General features: G+C 41.6%; 1 protein-coding gene across 8 annotated transcripts; it reads right to left on the minus strand.

Moving 5' to 3' along the window:
* Positions 1-968: 968 nt before the first annotated feature.
* LOC110778440 (uncharacterized) lies at positions 969-13,301 on the minus strand. Of its 8 annotated transcripts, XM_056828998.1 has the most exons (11): positions 13,033-13,293; positions 12,873-12,946; positions 10,959-11,099; positions 10,755-10,833; positions 10,617-10,662; positions 10,391-10,526; positions 2,316-2,474; positions 1,912-2,229; positions 1,689-1,829; positions 1,507-1,614; positions 969-1,423 (listed from the first exon to the last, which is right to left on the minus strand). In XM_056828998.1, exons 6-11 carry the CDS (start codon positions 10,403-10,405, stop codon positions 1,241-1,243), a joined length of 924 nt encoding a protein of 307 aa, XP_056684976.1. In that variant the 5' UTR covers positions 10,406-10,526; positions 10,617-10,662; positions 10,755-10,833; positions 10,959-11,099; positions 12,873-12,946; positions 13,033-13,293; the 3' UTR covers positions 969-1,240. The 8 variants fall into 8 exon arrangements, 7 of the variants coding, with proteins under 7 accessions (XP_056684976.1, XP_056684973.1, XP_056684974.1 ...); XM_056828995.1 differs by lacking the exon at positions 10,755-10,833 and having other exon boundaries at positions 10,391-10,470; positions 13,033-13,292; XM_056828996.1 differs by lacking the exon at positions 10,755-10,833 and having other exon boundaries at positions 10,959-11,125; positions 13,033-13,292.
* Between the last annotated feature and the right edge of the window lie 712 nt (positions 13,302-14,013).

Consider the following 14,013-nt stretch of genomic DNA (forward strand, 5'->3'; position numbering starts at 1 on the left):
TGAGAGCTTTACATCACGTGCAAGTGTATCAAAAGCGCATCGCAAGGCAATTCAACAAAAGAGTCAAACCTCGAAATATCAAAGAAGGCGATTTTGTATTAAAAGAAGTCCGCGCACCTACTACGGACCCTCTAGGAAAATTCCGGCCTAACTAGACAGGACCATATTTTGTAAAGACCATCCTACCTGGCGGAGCAGTCACTCTAGCTGACATAGATGGAGCGGAATTCGCTAACCTCACGAACCTAGACCAATTGAAAAAGTACTATATTTAATAAAATTCAGTCCGGAGTTAAGGCATCTAATAAAACACGTTAAGACTCATAAGCAAGCATTCTGCACATTACTCTAAGAAAACGGCATAAAACTCGATAAAGTAGAAAAAGCGAAGGACAAAACTTCAACGCCCAGGATTGGGCGCTGTTATTTTTCACGCCCAGGCCTGGGCGCCGATATTTCCTGCGCCCGTGAATGGGCGTCATTCTCTCTTGCCACCTATCCTCCCGCTTCTGCAAGTGTTCGTACTCCTTTTTAACCATCAAAAGAACCACGGACACTTGGGGGGGAAGCAGACGTGTAATGAACACCCTTTCAAAAATTTCAAAAAGCTAGAACTACGCGCGACCTGATTCTGACAAGATACGTAGGCAATCCTTATCAAGGATTCGGTCCAATAAAAATTAAAAAATAATAAAGTCATGCAACGCATCAAGAAGAAAAGATATTGCAAAGGGCACTATACCCTAACCCATGCACGGGCAAGACCAAATAGAATGAAAAACAAAGCCACAAGAATTTTCAGGAACAAGCCCAACAAAGGAGTATGGCACGAGTCGGCAAAAAACGAAAAATAGTGAACATGCATATGTAATACCCCAAGTAGTCAGTTAGTCTAAAAATATGTGTGCACTCTTGTATGAACTCATTATTTTTACGGAATTCTTTCTCTTTTCAAAATTCGTCGTTGGTTTAGAAAGCTAATATTACTATAATATGTTAAGGCAAAGCCCACGGAAGGCTCAAAACATTCTTGCACCAAAAAAAAATCGCAAAAAAATATATATATACATGCGGAATACAAGAATGAATATATACAAAACAGGAGATAAGCCTAAGACTCGTCATCGGCTTCATGTCTCCAAGCCTCGCCGGTCCATCCACTCCACTCCCCGTGGTATGAGGACCCCCAGCCAGAATCACCCCAAAAATGAGGCTGTGACTGCAACTCGGGGCTAGGCTCTCAGGCCACCGACACGGAACGTCGCCTACGCTCCGGCCCGGACCTCTCCCCGGAAGGACTCACCCCCGTGTCGGAACGGCGATGCCGTAGGGGCGAGTGTCGTGCCCTCTCTCTCTCTCTCTCACGACCGTGTCCCCCGCCCGAGGGACCCGCGTCGTCGGCCCCGGCTCGTCCGGCACCCGTCTACAAGAAAAGACAAAAAGAGGGTGAGTAACAGAAAGCCAAACAAAAGGTAAAGATCAAAAGAAAAAAAAAGGGCACATTACCCGAGTAGAGTGGGGGCTCCTGCAAGAAAGTGGAGATCGGGCCCGAACCAACGCGGACTTCAACCGGTTGATCACCCCCACCATCGCGTTGGCCGTACGGGCCGGAACCTGAAACAGGAATGTTAGTAACAAAAGAAAAAAAGGAAAGATATAAGAAGAGTGCACAAATAAAAGGTGCATACCGCCTGTACTCCCTCAGGGAGCGGAGCATGGAAAACCCGGTCTTCCGGGAAAGTCTCCACAATCTCGGATCCACTCTCTCCGGTATACGAGATCCGAGCATCGGGAAGCACCCTTCCCCCCAACGAAGGGTCAGGACACTCCTGCACAAAACACAATAGACATAAACACATGGGCACGAGCATGAAAACACTAAAATCAATATGAAAAGGGAGGGCAACTTACAGCGCCGGGGTCCGGGAGACGAAGAGAATCCTGGATAAACTGATAATAGCTAGCTCCCTCTATCACCAACTCCGTCGCCGGCACGCCAGTCCTCGAGTGGACCCTCCACGACTCGCCTATCGAACGAGTGGACAACATGGTCGCAGGCGGAGGCCTAGGCACCGAAAAAGCCCCGACCGTCTGCATACGTACCCGCTCTCCCAGGTACCAGACAGGGTCCCGGCGGCCAACGAACAAGACCCGCATCTGGCTCAGGGCATAACTATCCCTGACCGAAGCATAAGTACCCCTGAAGGAGCGCCATGGGGTCCAAACCACCTGTTTTATACAAACACGGTCAGATCTCGCACATAGAAAATTAAAAAAAAATGGCGAAATACGAGATAGAGGATAAGATTCTGCACATGCTCAGGGTTCCCGTCCCGAATGAGATCCCACACGGTATCGGGCGGTGGATGCACTGTCAGCTTCTTCTTCCGACCCCAACGACGACCGGCAGGGTACTCCAAAGGCCTCTGCCCCTTTCGGGGAGCCAGCCAAGGTAAGTGCTCAAAAGCCCACAGCTACAAAAGGAAAAGACAATAAAACATCAAAAAAAAGAGGCCCGGTTAAAGCGAGAAAACAAAAGAAAGTCTAGGCACATGCCTCGATCAAACGCGGCACTCCCGCTAATGTAATGACAAAGTGACGTCTACTCGGGTCCGATTCGTACACCGCCAAACTCATCTGGCCGACGAGCGTCGCATAGCTCAAATCGCCCCAGCAATAGTCACCCAGTGTAGACACGTCCTCCACCATGCCTATCCACCTCGGGTCAAAGGTGTCAGTCGGACCCGATAGAAAAGTGGAAGTAATAAAATGGAGGTAAGCCAGCCGAGCCTGTCTCGAAGGCGACTCCTCTACCCCATGCTCCAAGGCCCACATCAGGTCAGCAAAAGGTATCCCACGGGGCTGGTACGAAGGCAATCTCCTGCCCATCCACGAGCCCAGGAGCCTGGTACCCTCAGCAACAGTCGGCGGTGGGCCATCCGACCTTAGACGAACGGGGTTCCCTGTAAAGGTCAAGCCCGTCAAAGCCGTGTAGTCCTCGGGAGTGATCGTCATCTCGCCCCAAGGAAAATGGAAAGTGTTGGTGGTATCCCAGCTCCACCTCATGAAAGACCGCAGAAAGGACAGGGAGATGTTAAGCCGCAATATCTCCCAGAAGGTCTCGACCACCGGAAACAGTGAGCTCGCCCTCACCAAAGCCTGGGTGTCCGAGCTCAGGAAACTAAAAAGTCGTCGCTGCGCCATAGCCGCGAACCGTAGTCTCTCTCCTCGCGTGAAGGCGGGAAGTCACGTGGTGCTCTAGGTCGTAGTGCAGGTCACGACCGTCGTAGAGCTCAGGGCCCACCCATAGGGGACCCGCGCTAGTGGACTGACGCGTCATGCCACGCTCCTCGTGGCCACCAGAAGGAGGTGACGACTCGTCAGGCATGCTGATCAATAATACAATAAGGCATTATACCTTTAACAAAACTGGCACTCACACCAATCACTAAAGGAGTGCATTCCACTCATAAAATGGAGTCATACAATTTTTGTTCCCTAAGACATGATACTAAGTTCATATCAAGCAAAAAGTTCCCTAAGTGAAATTTTTTTAATTAGCTCTAACAAAATGAAAATTCTTCCATAATTTGTCATTTATGAATTATGAGGAACGCAAGCAATATACCAAAAACACCTACATTGTAAAAAAAAAAGCACTAGAGTCGTAGGTATACTTGGGGGCTAGCATAAAAATGCCCAAATTCAACAAGAATCAACATACTTGCGAAAATTAACATGCACAAACTAATTAACATGTTATGTGGAGCATTTCCAACTATCTAATTGAAGGAAAGGGGCACAAAATCAAAAACCCCCAAATCAATTTCATGCATAAAAATACTTGACAAAAATACTGAAATTGACAAAAAAGCTCAAAATTACTGAAAATTACTTACATTGGGAAGATTAGGAAGTGATTTGGAGTAGAATTCGTAAAGAAAAGTGAAGAAACGAGCAAGAAATCAGTTGAAAGAGGTGAGGAGCTTGAGCGAAAATGGTGGAAATGGGAAAGGAAGGAGACGGTTCGCGAATTTAAATACCCGTCTCCCCTTCGCATTTTCAACGCCCAGCTCTGGGCGTTAGAAATTCTCGCGCCCAGAGCTGGGCGCTGAAAATGCTTCCCAGATAGCGAATATTCGCTGTCGGGCACGGGCAATCCCCTATTTTGTGTAAAATATCTGTTATCTGGATATTTTTTTCCCAAGAACGGTATTTTGCAATATCGTTAAAAATATACACAGTGTGGACCCACTTATAGGACACACCTGATCAGGAAATATTGCGACCCACCAACAGGTTGTAATCATAAAAGCCCTTCTACATCGGCAAAATAAGAAATTCAAAATGGGCTCGCCCACCCTCAGCGGGCGGGATCTGCGTCACTAGCCGCGCATGTCCTCAGTTTTCGAAAAATAGAATCTTCAAAAGCAAAATGAAATAGGCTCGCCATCTTCAGCCGGCGGGGTCTACGGCGCAAACCATGTAGGTCCTTATTTTCAAAAAATAAATAAACACAAACAAATTTCAAAAGAGATTCGTCCACTTCTATCGGACGGGGTGTCCACCCTTAGCGGACAGGCTCGCCATCTTTAGCCGGCGGGGTCTGCGTCACTAACCGCGCAGGTCCTTAGTCGCTGCAGCGATAACTTTCTTTGGTTTTCCGTTTTTCCCAATAACGATGTGAGTAGCCTTTGGTTTTCCGTTTTTTCCCAAAAAACGATGTGAGTAGCCTTTGGTTTTCCGTTTTTCCCAAAAACGATGTGAGTAGCTTTTGGTTTTCCGTTTTTTCCAAAAAAGCGATGTGAGTAGTTTTCCCTTTTTTCCAAAATTTAAAAGATTGGTTTTCCGTTTTTTCCAAAAAAAGAACGATGTGCTAGATTTTCCTTCGTTTTACGTCCCATAAAAAACAAGGGGGTTTTCTCGTTTAGCTAACCCTGAAAATGAGAATCTTTAAAAACATTTTTACCTCGTGGTTGGGCTTGTCCAGGCCCAATTACACTTTATAGCTTTGATTTCGAAAACATCTGTAACTACTCCCAATGACAAAGTGAGGGAGTTTCTACGCCTCTTTAGATACTTCCAATGACAAAGTGAGGGAGTATTCTATACTATCTGTTGACAAATCCCAATGACACGTGAGGGATATGTCGACACTTCAAGTGATGACCCTTAAGTCAAATGTTATCACTCGGGGGCTCGTGAGACCCTCGCCAAAACAGGTCACTATGGCTTGTGCGACGCACTCCGTCTAATACTTTGACCATCGTCTTACTCCAAGACTCAGTCAAAGTGGGGGCTAACTGTAGACACCTACTTTTGTCCCCATTCCCGAAAGAGTAATGTTCGATGATGAAAGCATAAATCTCCACTTGACAACGCATCTCCTATAAAGTAACGAATCTCAATCACCCTTCTCGTTTCACCCGAAACCTGCTATTTATAGAAACCTGCTATTTATAGAAACCTGCTATTTATGGAAACCTGCTAAAAATAGTAACTGTCGTAAAGGGTAGCTTCTAAAAGTGGCAAGTCATAAAAGATAGAGACCTGTCAGAATTAGGTGTTGCACTCCAACATAAATCCTAAATGAGATAGAAAACTGCGAGAATCCTATTCCTAATATGATTCGGAAATAAGAGTTACGTATTAATTAAAATCATAACGAGCCTAGAGTTCGTAACGGGCCCAGACGCATTCCGTCATGAAATTGATACGCACTAAAAGACTGGATTAAGTCTCAAACACTACGGATTTCAGGAATCTGAATCTGACTAAGAAAACAGCCCAGACCCTATTTTCAACGCCTGGCTCTTGGCGCCGAAATCTTCGGCGCCCAGGCATGGGCGCTGAAAATACCTGGGTACGTGTTTTTTCCTAATTCTTTGTGGATTAGAACTCTGCAATTCTATCTTTCCACGAACTCTTCCCTATAAATACAACCCCAAATTCGACGTGAAAAGAACACACAATTGATATTCTGAGTATTGACTCCAACCCTTAGCCTAAGCCTCACGCTGCGAAATTATTCACGCGTTCTGTCGCAATCGATCCATAAATCGAACAGAACGTATCCTGTCCCATAATTTGAGATTCGTTAAATAAAAAGGAGAAATAGCAAAGTCAAAGTGGTTAGTTTTCTGAGAACCGTGACGCACCTCTCAAGGGTGCGTCGTAATGTGTCCCTTTTCGATGATTTAATTGCTTTCCTCGCCCTTTTTATGAACTGTTAAACTAACTGAATCTGATTGTTCTGTCACGCCTAACAAATATAATATTTTTGGGAAATTGGATTATCATGCTAGGTCCCTTAATGCTATTTAAATCAGATAATCGCGATCGATCTAGTATTATATGTTGCATATTATTAATATCAACTCAGATTAGTTTAATAGTTAACGCATGTCCCTTCAATTATTTATGCTGAGCTAGTAAGGATATCCTGCCTCTGGAGTTATCGACGAGCGAGTACTCCTCTCGGTAGTTACAGTCCCCCGAACCCTCAATCTCTACCTTGCGGGTGTATGTTGAGAGATCCCCACACCAGGGATCACAAGGGAACCTACGGCCGTCGTGGTCAAACATAATTGCACTCCATTTATGTCACGATAACCAGGTTTTGTCAGTTTTTCTCATTGTCGTTAAAAACTGAATTGCGACTCCTATATTACTAGTCAATTGGGTGTAAACTCACAATAATCCAATTACACTTGATTGAACAAAAAGAATCGTCACACCCACGAGGGACGAGGTCACGCATTAGCCTCGTGCTTTTTCGACCCCCTCACATGAGGCAACCCACTTCTGAATCTGAATGCTTCTACTGCAAGAAGAAGGGGCATTGGAAGAGAGATTGCTTGAAGCTTAAGGAATATCAGAAGAACGGAACGGTTTTTCCAACTTCAGGTATTTTCTTTATAGACTGTATACTTGCAAATTCAACTTCTTGGGTATTAGATATAGGTTGTGTCTCACACTTATGTTCCAATTCACAGGGAATAAGAAGATGTAGAAGATTAAGCAAGGGTGAAGTCGACCTACGAGTGGGAAATGGAGCAAGGATTGCTGCATTAGCTGTAGGAACTTATTATTTGTCGTTGCCCTCTGGGCTAGTTTTGGAACTGGAAGAGTGTTTCCATGTTCCAATTCTTACTAAAAACATCATTTCTGTTTCTTGCTAAGATGCTAAGGGATTTACCTTTTTAATAATAGATAATAGTTGCTCGTTTTATTTTAAAGAGATGTTTTATGGATCTTCTAGATTAGTCAATGGCCTTTATTTACTAGATCACGACAAACAAGTTTATATCACAAATACCAAAAGGCCCAAAAAGAATGATTCAGATCTCACCTATCTGTGGCATTCTCGATTAGGCAGTATTAACATGAAGCGCATAGAAAGACTTCAAAAGGAAGGAATTCTAGAACGATTTGACTTAGAGGATTATGGTAAGTGCGAATCATGCTTACTTGGAAAAATGACAAAGCAACCTTTCTCTATAGTTGGAGAAAGAGCCACTAGTGGAAAAAGTCTCATTTGCGTCGCTCATTTAAGCCCATTTACGTCGCACATTGGTGCGACGCAACTGGCTGCGACGCAAATGAAAATATTTATTTGCGTCGCACTTTTAGGTGACGCAAATTAGAGTTATTTGCGTCGCTGTTTAGTAAAACAACGACTGTAGACACCTACTTTTGTCCCCATTCCCGAAAGGGAAGGTTCGATGATGAGAACATAAATCTCCACTTGGCAACGCATCTCCTATAAAATAACGAATCTCAATCACCCTTTCATTTCAGCCAAAGCTACTATGTATAGAAACCTGCTAAGAATAGTAACTGCCGTAAAAGGTAGTTGTTAAAAGTGGCAAGTCATAAAAGATAGAAACCTGTCAGAATAAGGTGTTGCACTCCAACATAAATCCTAAAAGAGATAGAATTTGCATTCCTGGTATAATTCGAAAATAAGAGTTACGTATTAATTAAATTCCTAACGAACCTAGAGTTCGTAACGGGCCCAGACGCATTCCGTCATAAGTTAATACGCACTAAAAGACTCGGATAAATCTCAAGAGCTCCGTATTCTAAGAGTCCAAATCTGACAAAGAACTCGGCCCAGATCCCATTTTCAACGCCTGGATCTGGGCGCCGAAATCTTCGGCGCCCAGCCCTGGGCGCTGAAAATGCCTGGGGCCGTGTTTTCTCCGGATTCTTTTTGGATTCGTATCTTAAAATCTATCTTTCCACACCCCCTTTTCCTATAAATACAGCCTAAAACCGACATGAAAAAGAACACACAATTCCATAGACCTGAGTATTGACTCTAGCCTTAAGCCTAAGCCTCACGCTGCGCAATCGACCCAAAAGTCGAACAGAACGCATCATGCCCTTGTAGCTTGATGAATTAAGCCTAAATACTGGAACATTGCTTAGAAACCCGGGATTCGTCAAATAAAAGGAGAAATAGCAAAGCCAAGTGGTTAGTTTTCTGAGAACCACAACGCACCTCTCAAGGGTGCGTTGTAATGTGTCCCTCGTATGATTTAATCGCTTTCATCACCCTTTTATAAAATTGTCAAACTATTAATTTGATTGATCTATCACGCCTAATAAGATAATACCTCGGACAATTGAATTATCATGCTAGGTACCTTAAATCAATCTAAATAAGATAATCACGATCAATTTAGTGTTATGTGTTGCATATTGCTAAAATCAATTCAGAATAGTTTAATAGTCTAACGCATGTCCCTTCAATTATTTATGCTGAGCTAGTAAGGATAACCTGCCTCTGGAGTATTATCGATGAGCACTCCTCTCGGTAGCTACAGTCCCCCGAACTCTCAATCTCTGCCCTGCGGGTGTACGTTGAGCGATCCCCACACCAGGGATCACAAGCACTACTACAAAACGCGTTGTTTTTCGACGTTTTTCAGCCAAAATTTCGACGCCATTGAGCGTCGAGAAATATTTTCTCGACGCTGTCTGGCCTCGTCGAGAATTTGGGCGTAGAGAATTTCTCGACGCCCCTTTGTGTCGAGAATCACGACGGTTTTTGTTGTCTAAATTGGATGGCGACGGGTCCCTACGTCGAGAATGTCAACGATTCTCGACGCTGTTTGCCGTAGAAATGTTTTTTCTCGACGCCGTCTGCCGTCCTAAATATTTTTTGGGTTAAGTTTAACATTTTGCGGGAAATCATTTATGACTTTGAAGAGCGTCGAGATTTTAGTTTCCAATTTGTTTTCTCTTAGTTTTTGGCACGAAGCAAGTACAATCTTAAACTTAAAATCATACACAACTATATTATACCTAGCTAAGTTGAAATGACGAGATATCGATAACTTAAAGATTATATACTAATATATTTATAAAATAATACGTCATAAACATATCATCAAAGTTTACATATTATCTAAACTATTTAGCTAGTATCAACCAAAACACAAACTTAAAAAGCAATGTCTTCAATATATATTACAATTCCAATTGACCTATTATTCTAAAATGTTATCTTCAAAAGAAAGGTCATTCAGAGCCTATAAATTCAAGAATATGGGCTTCATTGTTGAAGGAGCTATACATATCCCTTGATTCCTTTCTTCCACTACCAAAATCTCCAAATGCATCACAGACCTTCAAAAAAAATTAAAAATGGTAAGCAATAGTTTTTCTCGCGGTGTAAAAATTAATTAGAAATATATGTCCACTGTAAAGAATGAACAATGACCAGATTTGTCATTACACCAAATGTAATAAGCACCAAATATATTAACTTCATATAATTCATTACTCTGCATAAGTTAAAGGGTTGTGTTTATACTTTATTTTGTACTATAAAGTTCAGTTGAGTTGTGTTGCACACATTAGTGACTCTTAACCGTACCTGACTTATTTGTTTTGTGCTTGCTTTTGTTTATAAAGACGACCTGTTAAAGATGACTCGTTAAAATAAGAGCAAGTTAACGTTCCTGCTTTGTATAAAAAAAACAAAGGGCTTAGTCTAAACTGAAAGAGTTTCAGTTTTAGCTGAGTTTTGACCGACCCCATAATCATCAATCATAACAATCAATCGAGTAGTATTAGTAAGCATAAGTTAGACAACAAACATTTCCAAGAATCAGCAATAAGCAATATATACCAGGTTAAATAGCAAGAATTTCCTTTTGTTACGATATCGCAGAAAAGGGCTTGGTGCTGGTCTCAGCAAGTTTCTTCTTTTGAGTTTTTAGAATTAGCAAAGGGCGGGCAGAAGTTTAGTTTAGTTCAGTTCAGTTTTGTAAAGTTCGTTAGATCTTAACTAATTATAGTTAGTCCATCGATCACAAACTTCACATAATCAGACATAGAAAGTAGTAGAAAATTATAAGTGAAAGGGTTTAAATAATACCGGAGGGTTAGCCATACGCAAGGCTGTTTGTGCAGCGTCTAGTTGTGTCAAAGCGTCTCCATTGCGAGCGGATTCTACACCTAGAAAATAGTGTTGTCATTGTCTTAATCATCTTTGCATTCTCATCTCTAAGAGACTGTCAGAAAGAACAAGTGACAAGGAGCTGGGTTGTCAGGAAAAAATGAGTGACGAATATAACACGAAAAGAAAACCAATTAAGACTTACGTATTCATCATCAGGGTAATATTGTCTCCTTTTAGTAGGATCCTCCCTAAACAAAAGGCAACAATGATTAGAAAGTGGGACTAAAGATCAAGCAAGAGAAACAAATAAAGAGCTTAAAGCATTGAAGGTTTAATTCACCAAGTAATTTTTTGGTCTTCTTTTTTACATTCACTTCTTTAGCATCATCTAAAACTAAATTCATGTACTCATCAAAGCCCTAAAGAGATATGAATCAAAAATACATAAATACACAAGAAGGCTGGAGTAGAATTATAAACTGATGGTATCACCAACAAATCTGACAAATGAAATTGATCATCAAATAAATTAATTAGAAGCTACCTTCTTCAGTCAGTACGTAGTCACGTAGTGAGTCATCCTCGTGAATTACTGTATCGGTCAGTTATCAGTAACAACATTCTCTCTTTTTTCCCGAAGCAAACTTTGTCAATAAGCACATCCAATAGAAATCCTACAGTTCCTCTAAAAAATATAGTTTAGATTTGGCCCTGAAACAAAGTTATATAAATAGAAAAACATAAAAATACTTGGCCCTGAAGCAAAGTTATGTAATTGAATAAACTTAAAACATTTTTCATATTGTTATCAAATGTTAAAGAAAAAAGACAAAATCAGCTAGCTAAATTGCAAAGGACTTATGAGGGAGTAAGAGTTAACAAGTGAATCAGGGCGAAAGAATTTCCTTTAAATGAGATAAAAGGACAGCAAAATGTAATATAATTTTCACAACCAGAAAAATACAAGCTTCCTCTGTGTGGTGAAACACTGATCACATTCTCGGTCCCCATCAAACTCTCTGGTCTTCTAGGCTAATCTTTGTCATATTTTCCTCTAAAGTGAGTAGGAGCAACTAAGTCAAAACAGAGTAGTAGGAAGTTGACACCATCCCAAGGCTTAGGCATGTATCTCTTTCTTCAGAAAAATGAAAGAACATGAATAAAACTTCCTCACTCCATGATATTTGACAAACCTTTTCCTTGTCATTAAAGTGTAATTTCAGTGGCGAAGTGATTGTTAATTGGAAGGATGACAGGATTTTCTATGGACAAAAAGATTCCAAGCCTAAACTGAGGTCAAAATTGTTACACACCATGAAACTACCAAATATTGTTGTCAGCACGAAAAAACAAACAAGAAAATTATTAATGCCCAGTCACCAACTGTTACCCTGCCATGGAGTGTCAAACCAGTAAACCACAAGCAAACAATGAATTCAAATTTCCAATACAAAATTCTAACGAGAAAGCCACGAGATCACAACCTAGAAGTCAAAAATATAATGTGTATATTTATTCCTAGACAAATCTATTGATTTTAGCATATCGTGGCCACTAGGCCCAACAAGCACGGTAACACCTCCGTATTTTGCACCATCCCTATGATTTTTTTAAATACCAGCATAACCACGTTCAAAGTAAAACCTATATATCATCACCTAAATACCACCATGGACATTTCTACCAGCCTATCATCACCATTATATCACTTGAAACTAGCATATTCACCACTACAACAACCTGTTCTCTAACATCCACATCACCCCTTTGTAAGGGGCAATTTCTAGCAGAGTGCCCCGTTCTTCACATTTATTGTAATCAAGTACTCGTGATTATAATAACTAATTCCCATTTTATTGGAAATTAAAGATACATTTCCGGTCCCATAAAAAATACAAGCCCCATTATCATAATAGTCCTGGGCTTAATAATATGTTCGAGAAATCAAATACAAGTATATGATAACAGGATATTTTGACAAATTGCAGAAACAAATCAATCTGATGTGGAGGATGAACTGATTCTCTTAGAATCCCCACAATATTAGCATATAAGTCTTCTTTCTTATAACCAATTGCAAAACATATTATGTCTAACCCAGATTCTGAAATAGATTAGACAAAAACCATGACAAGAAAATAAAGCTCTAGATTTCATAATAGGCTTCTTGACAGTAATCTTTTCAAAAGCTACTCTTGTTACTACTTAAAAAATAGCATTCAGTCTAACAGTGGAGTTTCTCAGATTTAACTAAATGGTATGAATCAGATTTAGATAAAGCAATCTACTTTTAATAAAGCCTAAATTCATACTCCGTATGCTGAAAGCAGTCAAAAACAAAATCTTAATATCCAAAGTTCTTGAGCAGCAAATTACACAAAGAAAAACCTAAACCCTGAAACCCTGAATATCGAAAATTGAAAAAACAAGAGATCGTAAGAGGGATAAATTATATTACCTTGTGCAAGACCTCCTAAAAGATAGCAACCACATGGTAGAAGATGCAAATTTCATTGTTATGAACGAACAAGTCTGCAAAAATTGAGAGGAAATTAAAACATATGAGAGAAGAGAGAAATAAATACAACTGTAAGGGAGAAGGAGGAGAAGGCGCGGACCTGCAACTCCATTGAAGTTTGAGAGTAGATATGGGAGAAAGGGGATTTTTTTCAGAGCAGTTGTGGAAAAGAGGAGTTAATTAGGGTTGAGAATGAAATGACGAGTGTGAAGTCGCGGGGTATCTTAGGCGGTGCCTAGCTAGGTCACGTGCAGGTGACATGATATTTTACTAATATCTCGACGCTCTTCTTTGTCGAGAGATGATTTTGACAAGGATACGCGTCGACAAACAATGCGACCTACGAAATTTATCAGCAGATAACCACACCGTCGAGGCCACACTGTCGAGATTCCACGCCTTTTGTAGTAGTGAAGGGAACCTATGGCCGTCGTGGTCGAACATAATTGCACTCCCTTTACGTCACGATAATCGGGTTTTGTCAGTTTTTCTCATTGTCGTTAAAAACTGAATGGCGACTCCTATATTACTAGTCGATTGGGTGTAAACTCACAGGAAATCCAAATACACTTGATCTGACAACGTCACCCCCACGAGGGACGAGGTCACGCATTAGCCTCGTGCTTTTTCGACCCCCTCACAGTGGCGACTCCACTGGGGACGTTAATGAAATACTCGTGCTCGTAGGTAATCAAAATAGCCGAAGGGTGAAACGATCCTACCCCGCGTTTATTTCCCTATCAAGTTGGGACGACCTGAAAATCAGCATATTAATGTGAACGGACAGAACCGCATAACGAATCTTGGCTCCCTTGGCATGTTTCATCTCGGGAGTTGGGAATAAGGATACCCATCGCCACCCGGGGGGTGCATACGCTTCGAATGTTGTCCACTCGGCACTTTCGCTAGTAGTACACCTGTCCCAAACCCAATCGCTCGCCCACTAGGTCCCTCTCATTGGTGCATGCCCCCTTGGCTTATATCGTGATTGGCCTCGTGGGACGAAATTCGCTCGTGAATGCACTACCTAGACCGGGCCATGTGTTGGATCGACGATAGAAGCGGTACCAACTACAAGAAA

The sequence above is a fragment of the Spinacia oleracea genome, chromosome 5 (assembly GCF_020520425.1).
Source record: "Spinacia oleracea cultivar Varoflay chromosome 5, BTI_SOV_V1, whole genome shotgun sequence".
Lineage (NCBI taxonomy): Eukaryota > Viridiplantae > Streptophyta > Magnoliopsida > Caryophyllales > Amaranthaceae > Spinacia > Spinacia oleracea.